We start from the raw sequence: 13,375 nt of genomic DNA on the forward strand, positions 1-13,375 counted from the left end.
AGCCATGGTTGGTCAGAAAAGTTTAGGGCTAAGAGATTTGGGCCACAAACATCCAGATGACCCCTAGATGGCAGCACAGAGATACAAAAACACTAACTCTTTGCTGACATCTATCTAAATAAATCTAAACCCAGATTAGAAAGGTCTAATATAATTTTTTTATGACTGGGTTCACTCAATACATTATAAACTGCCTTATAAATTACAATAGCTGGATTTTTTCCATGTGAAGTCATACAAGAAAAATAAAGTGCATACTATACATAGCCAATTAACGAAATGGCTAAAATTCATTTAACTATGAGGTTCTTTAGTTGAAGTCATGCACCAGTACTACATAAAATGTTGTAGAAATCCAGCCACTGTAGTTGTAAATCATGGATTAGCATAGCCACTGAGGATCTGATAACCAATTTGATATCAAAGGTAATCTATCCCAAACATTAGACCCTTTCTTAGCAAAAGGAAGGGATGAGGGTATTATTTTTATAAATAAAAGAAATAGGAAGAAATGATTTTTTTAAAAAAATGGAAACATACCTGTATTTCTTTTCCATTATGCCAGTGCATTCTGCAAATCTTTTATGCATATTGAAAATAACCAGATTCTATATCCCCACCTCTGAAGAGAACAAACCGAAGCATCCTCTAATACAATCTAAAATTTACACACTAACATTCTGGCAGTCACAGTCCTACCAATGTGCCTTTGCTCTTTATTATCTCCTCCACAAATAAAAGGAACATTAACTGTGGTTGGATGTAATGAATGCATCCCACACTATTTTTGGGATAAGGATCAAGACAAAAATGAACAATTGTGATGAGCCTAGAATGGAGGAATATATCAATGCTCTTAGCTGCAAGCAAATTATAGCAGTGCAGATTTCTGTAAATCTCTTGATATGTTAAGCTAAGGATCAATCACACTCTCCGGGATAGTCCTGAGCAGAATGGAAGTATTATTCAACATCACTGAAAGTACCAGGTTTGGGAGAAGCTTTTTGCTAGCACGTCCTCAAACTCTTTTAAGACTTGGAATAATAAATAAAAACATAGCAATTTTCCTTTCAATGTTTGATTCTGCAACAGTTTGACACAACGTTGCTTTCTTTAAGAACTAGCTTCACCGGCTGATCCAGGTTGGACTTCAAAGCCTTTACCTGTAACCGCAAAGGATTCTGGGACTTGAAGTTCACGCCGCACAAGCCCGGACGATTTGCTCCGCCCTTTAAGGTTACACCTCTTCCGATTCGCCGCCGGTTCCCTTTCGCCTCCGCCTCTCAACACCAGCCATCCAATAGCGAGGCGGCGGAGCGTCAAGGGCGGGGGAGGAGGGGCTGTCAATCCAGGTCACAAGAGCGAATAGGCCCGCTAGGTAGGAAAGGCGACCGGGTTGTTAGAAGGTAAAGATGGCGGCCGCGGATCTCGAGCCGGGCAGGTAATGACAGAGTGAGAGTCGCCTCCCGTTGGCGGGCACTCCTGGCCGTGGATTACGGGTTATGGAGTCCCGGCTCCCTTGGAGGGGGGCCTCGTAGGGCGAGACTGCTGTACAGACTAGAATTTGGTTTATACATTACATTTTATTTATTGTTTATACACACATACACACACACACACAAACAATACACACACACACAATACACACACACACACACACACACATACACACACACACACACACACAAAAAGAGTTGGAGTTTTCTTAAGGTGCCCCTTAAAGGCTATTTTTTTTTTCTTCCTTTGAAAAATGGAAATATAAATGTATAATATATAATATAATTAATATATTAATATAATTTAATATAATAATATATAATGAATAGAATATATAATGAATAGAATAGAATTTAAAGTGATTGTAATTTATACACACACACATAATTACAACTACTTTAAATATATACTATTTATATATAATTTGCGTATGTGGATAATATAACATAATATAAATATATGAAATATGAAATATTTTCAGTATTGCCATTGATAACACCAGGACTCTTAGGAAGACAGTTTTCACGATTCTTTCAAAAAGAAATTGGTTGTTTTAAAGAAGAAAAAAACCTTCAGGCAAGAAAAAGAGATGAGCAAGGTGCATATTTATATTCTGGTTTATCCACCTAATACAATTTGGTAATATGAGAGCAAGTTTTAAAAAAAAATCCAGGAAGGAGAGACATTAGCAATTCAATATTTACATATATAACGTACTAATGTTGCTTTTTAGGTACATAAAATTGCTCTGCACATACATACACAAACACACACAAAATACAGTACATATAAATACAAAATATAAATATTTTCAAAAGTGGTATTAAAATTTAATACACCATTATATTAGCCCAATATATATATAGTAACCCAAGATCCAATGAGTTTAATAGATTATTGCTAAGTAAATGAGATTTCCTCCTCCTCCCTGCAGCCTAAAGAGCTGAAATTGAGGATTTTTCAGCCTTGGATAATCCCCAAAACCAATTTTTGGGTAGACAATAATCCCCTTTTACTCAAGAATTCAGCTTTTGATGAAAGTTAGCATTTATTTGTAAATTGCTGATTCTGCACTGTTAGCATTATTAGATGGTATTCACAGCACAGCACAGCACAAGATCATTAGTCTATGCTAATGTCTCTTACTGAAGAATGTAATACCCTAACTCAATATTAATTGGTACTTTATTCAAGGAAGCCCAATTGCTAAGATTAAACAATATGCACAATTCTAAGTGTAAAATGCAGTACAAGGTAATGAAGATTATTGCTAAGTGATTGAATGAGATTCCATGTATGTATTTGAATTAGTTCTCCATGAGGATTGGGGTTGTTTAAATTCAAACGGTTTTGTAAATTTATATACTGGCCTTCAAGAACTGTACCCAATTCCATAAAGTTGCTTTGTAGTGTATAAAGATGCAAACATGGCCCTTTATGCAATTCTTGGAAACGATCCTTTTTTCAGCATCTTTAACTGGCTCATTATAATTCAATAATCTTTCTTTTCCTCTTCTGATACCGTGTGGAATCAGCCATGGCAATTATTTTACATTTATTAATCTAAATGATACATCATCTAATAAGACCACAGAAATATTTCATTATTAAACTAAGCTGTAAAATTATCACAGCCCTGCTTTTCACTCATAAAGCAAAGGTCATACTGTTCAATATCATGTGTCTGATTCATATTGCTTTTTTTATAATAAATCTAGCTTCATTGCAACAGTTTTAGTCCATTATTCCATTACCACCAATACTTATAGTGAGAACATTTCAGTCCTATTTCATTGCAAATTATAGCTTTGGATTATTTTTGTTAATAAATAAATGAAAAGTATAATGTTTTCCACTCATTCATTTAATTAGGTTCTCGTTATCTAATTTTAGGATTTGTATGGAGAACAAATCATGCTTTAGGTCATGTTTAAAATATTGAAAATTAAAAAGTATTCTCCAATTTTTAAGGGCCCTTGTATGTCTCTTTTTTTGCAGTAAAAGCAATCAATTTGACTCTCATTTTTTATGTTTCTTTTTGCATTTTTGCCTGTTTTGTTTATAATAAAGATTTGCTCTTTTTATTTATTCTAGAATGTGTATAAAAGAAAAGGCAAAGCTGCAGTTAAGGAAGTTCGACATTGGAGACAAATTTTCCAACATTCAATTACCAAAAGCCTCAGTTCTTATCCCATTGATGGTCAAAGATGGAAAGCTATGTCTTCTTTTCACTCTTAGATCAATGAAGGTATGTAAATATGAAAACCAAAACTAAGTTCACTATTAATTTGGTGAATATTTCTAGAAACACGTGGAATGAAAGGCTAAAATAAAAGGAGAGAACACACATATAGAAATATATTCAATCTGGTTAAGTAGAGCTAACACTGATAGCGTTTCCTTGTGAGGCAGGAATGCAATCTCTATTTGAACTTCCTTCTATAGGTAATCCTCGACTTACAACCACAGTTGAGCCCCAAATTTCCTTTGTTAAGCCAGGCAGTTATTAAGTGATTTCTGCCCCACTTTACAATCTTTTCTGCCACAGTTGTTACGTGAAACACTGCAGTTATTTAGTTTGTAATAAGTGAATCTAGTTTCCCCGTTGAGTTCGCTTGTCAGAAGATCGCAAAAGGTGATCACATGACCCCAGGATACTGCAACTATCATAAATATGAGTGTCTGAATTTTGATCACATAACCATGGGGATGCTTACAGTCGTAAGTGTGAAAAATGATCACAACTTATTTTTTTTTTGAGTGCTGTTGTAACTTCAAATTAAATGAACTGGTGTAAGTCGAAGGCTACCTGTACTTAAACCTACCTTTGTTCTAGCAGTTTTCATTTTTCCTTTTATATTGCAATCTCTTCTGTTTTTCCCCACTAACGGGTAGGATGCTACCGGTTCTGCCCGGTTCTATAGAGCAGGGGTTGCCAACCTTTTGGACCTCAGGGACCACCAAACTCATAATTTTAAATCCCAGGGACCACTAACTGGTTCTGTGGATGTGGCCTAATTTGTGGGTGGGACTTGGTGGTCATGTGACTGTCTGGGCATGGCTTGTATGTAAATATTATAAATATTTATATGAATATTGAATTTTTTATTAAAAAAGAGCAACTTTTACCCAAAATCAGGCAAGGCAGGCAGGCAGATTGAGTTGCTCACAGAATCATTCAGTGATCTATCTATCTGCCATCGGCTAGCTCAGTCTCTCAAATTTGCTTGCCATGAGTCTGCACTGAATAATAGAACCTTCAGTCCTAAGGGAGGTTCGGCTGTGCTTAAAAGCAGAACCGAAGATCTAAAGACTAGCCAGAAAGCAAGAAATCCAACCATTTCCTGCTTCCTAACTAATCTAAATCTCCTGGCACAGCAGAACAGATGATGGTCGGAAAAAGGAAAAATAGCAATTTTAGCAGGCAAGTTTGCCGGGTAAAGAGTGATTGGGGCAGAGGGTTCCCACGGGCTGTGTGGGCGGCGCAGCCTTGTGTTTCTGCACAGCCTGGATTAATTGCTTTGGGGGGATGTTCTGGGAGTGAGATTTCTCTGCAGCCCACCAAAATTTTCTCACAGCCCACCAGTGGGCCGTGGCCCACCAGTTGGCGACTGCTGCTATAGAGCCAGTAGCTCTGAAGAGCAGCAGACACCGAAGCGGTTCTGTGTTTGCTGCTTTTTGGCCCACCCAGGCTCTTACCTGTCCTATATTTTCTGCTTTTTCAACCTCAGCTGCTTTGCGCGGCACAGCTGAGGTTGAAAAAGCAGGGAAAAAGGCTTTTCAGCTATCTGGGTGGCACAGCCTAAGGTTGTTTTACACGCGCGCAAAATGTAGTCACCAAACCAGTAGTAACACTGATTGAATCCCACCCCTGCCCATTAATAATCAGTCTATCTAATACAGCACTGCCTTTCTTTTATTACAGACATTAATTAAATTTTTGATGTAATAGATTTGAAAGTTGGAATATCTGAGGATAGGGGAATGTTTGCATCTTGATTTCCCTTGGGTCTCTTTCATCTGTCACCAGGAACCAAAATAGCAAGAGACTTCAGCAGTAGCAGTAGCCCAGGTAAAGATGTTAAATGTGTTTGCTAAAGCAAGTTGCTTCCTTAAATCTCCATGAGCTGGAGGAATAGTTTAACTTTCTGAAGGTTAAGAGGAAAACATATTTTTCTCTTATCTTTTTCTTTGATAATTCTGGTCTGTTTTGTTAGATTTTGAAATGTTTTGTAACTAATCTGAATCAGAGGTAGTTTAGTCTAAGTAGTTAAGGATGTAGTGAACAGGAGTCAAGAGACAGGAACATTCACACATATACCTCTAGACCTACCTAACAAGGTATATGAATAATGCAATTAAATACTAATACTTTGTTCAGATTATTCTTTCTAATGTACACACATCTTTCAGAAACACTTCTGCTGAATTACCTGGGTGTAGAAAATAGGATTTTTCTCATGCTCTTTGGCTAATGTATTTTATTGAAAATAATCTTAGGAGAGATTTCATCTTTTAAGATGCAAGTGTTTTAAAAGTTACTTACTGATTTCTTCTTTTCTTCTATTTTTCCCATACTTTTTTGTTTAGTTGATCATCTTAGTTTTGTTTGGCATATGTTTAGCATTATAACATTGTTTTGCAATGTGAAACCACTTATGCCCCACACCCAGTTGTTATCTCACAATAACTCCTTTAGGATTATTCAATGACTCCCTTAGGATTATTGGATTATTCAAAACCAATATCATCAATTATAGGAAAAGTTATGAAAGTCTATCTTGTTCATGACTGTGCGTGCTAAGTTCCTATGTTGATGGTATTGATTTTGAATAAAAACAGCAATAGAGATGAAGTCAAGAGATTGCAAAGAACAATTGACCTAATATTTGGATCTTTGTCCTCCCTGTATGGGTATAATTTGAGATTGGAGGTTATATTTAAAATGGAAATGAGTGCTATGAAACCCCACAGGATTTATCTATACCAATTGCTAAATGGGAGTTTGTTGAGCTCATTAATTTCAGTGACCCTTAAGTTTGACTAGTTCTTGGTCTAAGCTGGGATTTTATAAGTGCAGCTAATCTTCAACTGGCATTATGGACTTCTTGGCATGATGTGATAGTTGGAGACCAGTGATTACTGCATCTTGTGACTCCAACTGGATTTTTTTTTTTTTTTTTATGAAAAATTTGCTTGTTTTCCTGGCTGTCGAAGTGTCTTCTCCAATACCAGAGTTCAAACATCTTGGCATTCTTTTCTGCTATGCTTCTTCCAAATCGGCCTTTCACATCCATAGTGTCAGGAAAAAGCATTCCTGAAGAACTCTAATCTTCATTATTTTAGACGTAACATAGCATTTGCAATATCCTTTTCAAAGCCTTCATTGCTGTTCTGTTAGATCCTAGTCTGCAGTGTGTTTAATTAAATTAAAATATTTATTGGCGTTGCTGTCTATGTTCAATCCTAAAAGCCATTATTATTATTCACCAACTTATAAGCAAAACATAAACTGAGAAGTGCCCAATGATTGTGGATTTAAAATTGGATGAAGAAACTTCAGTGATAATAATAAAAGGTCAAGCAATAACATATGGTTATCCCAGGTCCTTGAAAAGGACTTGATAGGTGAATCAAAATGCCAAATCTGGTCTAAACAACTGATGGACTTAAAGCAAACAACAATGTTAATGTTCTAATTCCAGTTGAGAACATCCCCAGGAGAAGTTTGTTTTCCAGGAGGTAGAAGTGACCCAACAGACACAGATGAAGTTGCCACAGCTCTTCGAGAAGCTAGAGAAGAAGTGGGTCTTCTTCCTGAACAGGCTGAAGTCATCTGTAGGCTGGTTCCTGGAATAGATAAAGTAGGTATTGTTTATCTGAAATATTTCAAAGAAGCTGTGAGTCATTTTGAATGGGCCTTAAAAAGGGGATACAACAAATTCACAGAGGATGAGACTGTCAGCAGCCACTAATTCAGATGGCAATAGACTCAATCCATTGTATTGATAGTATTGACATGAGTGTATGTGTTTTTTAGTGGCTTAGGACTCAAATATTTAAACTCTGGTTTCTACCAATTCCAAAACAGTGTATATTAAAAAATTGCTCTTCATGTCCTGTAGGTTGCATTGGTGAATAACAATGATCAGGATCTGAGTGGTAGCATCTATGGTATTCTGCTGCTGCTTGAGGGAACCATCGGTGTCCTCCCCCAAGCTGCCTTCTTGAAAGGGAGAGCTGGGAAATCCTGTGTTCATCCAGGAACAAACTATCTTTTTAGATAGTCTGTTACATGAGGTACTTTTCAAAGAATGAACTCTGTTTTAAGTTTTACACTTAACTTTTTTTAAGGAATACAGATAGTCTCTCCCCATTACAGTTGTAAGTTATGAAAGTTGTAAAGGATTCATCATGTGGCCAACCTAATTTAACCTTTTTTGCAGCAGTTGTTAGGAAAGGGTTGCTAAATGAATCAGCAGTCGTTAAGCAATCTTGCTGAGTACTTTGCTGAAAATTGTAAACAAATGCCTGTTAAAACATCAAAAATTGAAGTCACATGACCACAGGACACTGCAAACAACCATAAATGTGGACCAGTTGCTCAGCATCTGAAATGCAGTGACATGACTGGGAGGGCAACCATCGGAGCTTTGGAATCGGTACATTTGGGGGGGATGTCCGTCTTAATTTGAACATTCGCTAAGTGACCAGTCGTAAGTCAAGGACTATTTTAATTATGATGCTATCTTTTATTGACTACTTATAAGCCATTCTGGATTGCTCCAAGAAGAACAACCTAAATAAGGGATGTGCAAAATTAATTGACCAGGAAACTCTGAAATAGCAATAGCAATAGCACTAAGACTTATATACCGCTTTATAGTGCTTTACAGACCTCTCTAAGCGGTTTACAGAGTCAGCATAATTGCCCCCAACAATTTGGGTCCTCATTTGACCCACCTCGGAAGGATGGAAAGCTGAGTCAACCTTGAGCCTGGTGGGATTTGAACTACCAAATTGTAGGCAGCTGGTTGCAGCAGAAATAGCTTGCAGTACTGCACTCTAACCACTGCGCCACAGAGGAATGCTCCGTTGACCTCCTTCCAATGACAATCCAAGAATGGGTTACAGTAATTTTCAGAAATAAATCTTCCACGATGGAAGCTTGTTTCACACCTCAAACCAGAGTTATGAATTTTATACGTCCTTCATATTGTTTACGTAGTCCGGGGCCTGTCCCCCGTTGTCTTCAAAAACATTGACATTCCATTCAGAGTTTTAAAAATGAAGATTATATTTTTCATAGTCTCTTGTTCACATTCAGTAAGACCCTGGATACCCACCCCTCAAATTTATTTAGTTATACTATTAAAAAGAATTGGAAGCGTACAGTGATGACCTGGGGTGTGACACAAAAATAACCAAGGCACAAAAATAGAATAAAGTTCCTTTAATGCCTCCAACTTGGCCCCAATGTCCAATCATCCTTGGCTGGAAATCAAACTCTGGAAATCAAAGAAAACATATTACGGAGGGAGTAAATGCAGTCTGCACCCAAAGTAAAGTTAATTCAAAATAAAAAACCTAACACAAACCACACTGAAGGAATTACTAAGGCAGGCAAGGATGATTAATTGCAGAATTCTACCAGATAACGCAGCAACCACAGTTGGGAGGAAGCCAAAACACAGATAAGCTCTGACAAGAATAATGCACGCTTTGCTTCCAGCAACTTTTGCCATGCACAGTTTGTCCTTTTAACCAGTCCTCCCAGCTGCAGCCCATGATCAAGGGGATCAGGGCCCCTTCCTCCCGTCAGACCAGCCACTCACGTTTCTCCCTTATCTGCTCCTCCTGCGTGCCCTAGAATGAAGAGGAATGGGCCTGGGTCTTCCTCTGAATGCACATCTGGCCTGTGCCCTTCCCCAGTTTCCTCCACAATCACCGTAGCCACACTCCCACTCCCTGTCAGCTGTTCCATCTCTCCTCGGAGTCAGACTCCAACAGGGGCATGACAGGTACTTGGTTAGAAACATTGAAGTTTAACTATGACTTTATTCTTCTTCCTTTTAGACTCATTCTGTCGTAACTCCAGTTGTAGCTTTCATAGAAGACACTTTTCAAGCCCAACCAAATCCAGAAGAAGTCAGCCACGTGTTTTCAGTGCCGCTGGAATATTTTATACGCCCTGAGAAGCACTGTGTTGTACCTTTGGAAAGAAAGGGACAGGCTCCATATTTGCTCCATTTCTTTGAATACAATGACCCCGAGCATCAGAAGTCATTTACAGTGTGGGGACTCACCGCCCATTTTGCAGCCTTTGTTGCTGTTGCAATTTATGGGGAGAAACCGACGTTTGAAGTTGAATTTGACCTTGATAATTTGATTTCTTCAGCTGAGAAAAACTTTATGATGCGCTACCATAACATAAAAAGCCAACTTTGACAGGTAACGCTGTAATTTTTTTACCCCAAATGTAATTGAAACTCTTGAAAGTATGATCCATGCCTTAGCTGTAATAATTCAGTTAATTTATATTTAAAAATCACGTTGGAAGTGTATAATTGCAGGAATCTGTTCTTGCCACGTTCAACTGGGATAGGGTAGTATTGAATTAAAATTTTCAAACGTAATGATTATGTTGGGCCGCAATCTCTAATGCTTGGCATTTTATGATTTTCCCCCCTTTAAATCAAAATGCCAGTAGAGATCACACAGGGGGACTGCTAAGGTAAATAAATATTTATAGGTTTGCACTACCAGTGCAAATTTTTTTGCACATTTTATACAAATAAAATTCATTTTTACTAGATTTAAAAAAATATTCTCCTGTGTCTGTATCTACAGATACATACTGGGCTCCTTAACAGGTCACTATAGGGTAAAAAGGTAGTTATTTTTGAGAAACATAATTCATATGCACAATATGAGTTGCACTTCAGGTGGAAGCCTCTTGGTGGCGTTTAACTACTCACTACGTACAGCATCTGCACTTCTAACCACTCAATTTTGTTTTGCAAATGTTGTCATTTACTGTTACTCTTCATTGTACGTTTCTTTAAATTGAGAATAAAAAATATATATTAAAATGCTTTCTAATGATGTTACCTCCTACTGCATGGGTAAGGGGGGAAAACAAATAAAACATCACTATTTCAAGGGATTTGACTTGATCAGCGATGCTGCAGCATTAATCATTCACTTGCATCACCCGTTTTAGGTATGTATGACCTTGCATTAGGCACCCTTTCTCTTACAGCATTGCAGTCATAATTGTTTTATATTTTTCATCTTGAGATTGGAATCATAACTGAAGGACGCAATATGTTCCTCACATGAGACGCTGCAACAGAACCCACATTTCTGTAAATTAAGTCCAGAAGCGGATGTTTCTTAGTTATGTCTTTGATATTACAGAACTGCCAGTCTTTTAAAAAAAAAAAATTCTAGGAAGTAATAAGTAGTTTGGCTACTTATATGGAATTTATTTTGGAATCCTTAGCGTGAGATTGTTGCCTTCTCTTGCGTTTTTCTATTTAGTTCTTTTTCAATCTGGAAGTTTAGCTTATTTTCCTTTGGGAATGATACATCTAAAACTTTAGACCCATTCAAGGTTGAAAAGCAGCTGCTCCTGATATTTTAGGGCTAGCACTTGAATGGTGTTTAAAATTCTGTTTTGAAATTCTGGGGTGTTTTTTTTAGTAGCCTTGTTGGTCCACCCAGAACACCTTCCTTTCTAGTTTTCTTAAGGCTGGAGCGAAAGGAGAATTTGGCGGCAGGTTAGTCTAAGTTCAGCCTCCCTAGTAGTAGCCTATCTTAAGCATAGTTTACAGACTTACCCTTGTTAGGAAGAGTCTGCCAATAAGAACTTCTGGTTGTAAAACTACAATTTATCCTAACATTCTGATAACTTCATCAAAACTTAAGAGATGGTCAGGGTCTCCAGTCCAAACTTTTTTGCAAGAATACTGTTGCAAATGTACATCAGCCTCCTTAATTCCACCTGCACCCTTTCTCCATCCTACGGGTATGCCAAGAGGCTAAAAAAAAGAAGTAACAAACAAATCTTCCAGGACTTGAGAAAATATGCAAGGGAAAGGAGAGCTGTTTTTCTTTAAAAACTGAATTGTAAAAAAGAAGCAAACATACCTGGGTTATTTTGGGGGCTGGAGGGAGCGAGGAAAGGTTTGTATAAGAACCTGCACACTGAGTAGGTTTTAGCTCTTGTAATTACTTCTCTTGTCTACTAAAGATGTTGCCATAGTAATTTGGTTTGGCTGAGGAATTAAAATGTAAAAAAAACCTCTATCCGTGGAGCAAGTCACACTGTTTGGAAAGGTTTGGTTTTGCTTTTGCTTTTCCTGGAAGAGAAGAAAAAATAGCACCAGGGACTGTGTTCTCATTTTGTGAGAAATAACAGGAACATTTTGGCGTTTTTAAAAAATCGGATTTTTGAGTTAGATAAGATGCATCATTTTTTGACCTCGGGTTTTTCATAAATACGATAGCAATATTCCGATATGTACTTATTGAGTTTCTTCCAGGTTCCCTGATTTAAAGTCTGAATTGACAAGTGTTTCTATTCCCCACTGTGGTGCGTGAATGTGAGATTATTAATATAAATGAGATCCCAAGGAAGCAGCAGAATTGATTCATTCTTCTCCAACTCTTTAAGAGCATGGCCTGGAGCTAGTAAATCGGGGCTGCAGAACTCTCTTTTCTGCCAACCAACAGTCTTCTTGGTCAGTCCAGCCCACACTTGGTATCTGGAGCAAAGTCAAATAGTCAATATTGGAGGTGGGGGAATTGAAAAATGAAATAAAAATGGAGCTATGGAAAAGCAAGTAGCACGTTGAAGGAACCATAAGGTGAACAGTAAAGATAAAGGTTCCCCTCACGCATAGTTGTTTCCGGCTCTAGGGGGTGATGCTCATCTCCATTACAAAGCCAAAAAAGAGCCAGCGTTGTCCGAAGACGTCTCCGTGGTCATGTGGCCGGCATGACTAAACGCCGAAGGTGCACAGAACGCTGTTACCTTCCCACCAAAGTGGTACCTATTTTTCTACTTGCATTTTTACATGCTTTCGAACTGCTAGGTTGGCAGAAGCTGCTGGGACAAGTAACAGGAGCTGACTCCATTACGCGGCGCTAGGGATTCGAACCGCCAAACTGCTGACCTTTCTGATCGACAAGCTCAACATCTTAGCCACTAAGCCACCGCGTCCCTAGAAGGTGTATAGTAGCATTGTATAAAAATATTTATTAAAAAGAAGCATAATTGTCCAATGAGTGCATTTCAGAGTGTGAAATGTTGACTGTCACCTAGGAAAGAAATGGATCATTATGTCAGAATTGTAAATGCAACTGGTTTACTGAATGCTATCCTGCTAAGGCTAAAGATGACCTCCCAAAGCCTTGGATGCAACATCAGACATCTGAACTACCGCACTTCGTTCATTCAACCATGTTTAAAAAAACAACACAGGCTTATTGTGATTTCTGAATCCAGCAAAACCATTGAGTCTTTAGATTACCTTAACGGAAATGCATTCTCTAATCTAGTTTATTTATTTTAATTTGCAACATTTATTAAAACAATCCTGGAAAATGTACATGGAAGATACAATCTCCATGCCTTAATCATGTGGGACCAAAACCCAATTGAAAAAGAATGGTTCTTTATAAATTCAAGAACGGAAGATGCCTTCTGAGACTCCATGTGTAACATATTCACAATATAAGGGCCACCAAGAGAATGCCTGAGACGAAACTAGCTGTGGAACTATAAACAGCACCTGAAAGTGTACCTATTAATCACTGATTTAAAAATGCATGCTCTTGGGTTGAAATTTTGCCGCTGTCTCTTTGGAATATA

At 37.8% G+C, this 13,375-nt stretch overlaps 1 protein-coding gene and 1 long non-coding RNA gene across 3 annotated transcripts in view; both read left to right on the forward strand.

Moving 5' to 3' along the window:
• Window positions 1–10,589, forward strand: part of LOC148129838 (uncharacterized) — a 443,985-nt gene extending 433,396 nt beyond the window's left edge. The window contains exon 2 of the long non-coding RNA XR_015750645.1: window positions 10,028–10,589. This is a non-coding gene — a long non-coding RNA (uncharacterized LOC148129838). The remainder of the gene's footprint in view (window positions 1–10,027) is intronic.
• NUDT7 (nudix hydrolase 7) lies at window positions 1,390–10,589 on the forward strand. Of its 2 annotated transcripts, XM_087971623.1 has the most exons (5): window positions 1,390–1,441; window positions 1,979–2,095; window positions 3,592–3,745; window positions 7,203–7,361; window positions 9,574–10,589. In XM_087971623.1, the coding sequence occupies exons 3-5, from the start codon at window positions 3,593–3,595 to the stop codon at window positions 9,943–9,945; spliced, it is 684 nt and encodes a 227-aa protein (XP_087827749.1). In that variant the 5' UTR covers window positions 1,390–1,441; window positions 1,979–2,095; window position 3,592; the 3' UTR covers window positions 9,946–10,589. The 2 variants fall into 2 exon arrangements, with proteins under 2 accessions (XP_087827749.1, XP_026527836.1); XM_026672051.2 differs by lacking the exon at window positions 1,979–2,095.
• Window positions 10,590–13,375: the final 2,786 nt, after the last annotated feature.

This window comes from Notechis scutatus, chromosome 9 (genome assembly GCF_049901735.1).
Source record: "Notechis scutatus isolate UNSWTSFEM ecotype Mainland chromosome 9, rNotScu1.2, whole genome shotgun sequence".
NCBI classification, from domain to species: domain Eukaryota; kingdom Metazoa; phylum Chordata; class Lepidosauria; order Squamata; family Elapidae; genus Notechis; species Notechis scutatus.

Bases quoted from the DNA above. Each gene is read 5' to 3' on its own strand.
- NUDT7 (XM_026672051.2), top strand. From the start codon at position 1,413: ATGGCGGCCGCGGATCTCGAGCCGGGCAG. The intron at 3,746-7,202 runs GTATGTAAATAT...TTCTAATTCCAG, and splicing joins TCACTCTTAGATCAATGAAG to TTGAGAACATCCCCAGGAGA. The intron at 7,362-9,573 runs GTAGGTATTGTT...TCTTCCTTTTAG, and splicing joins TGGTTCCTGGAATAGATAAA to ACTCATTCTGTCGTAACTCC.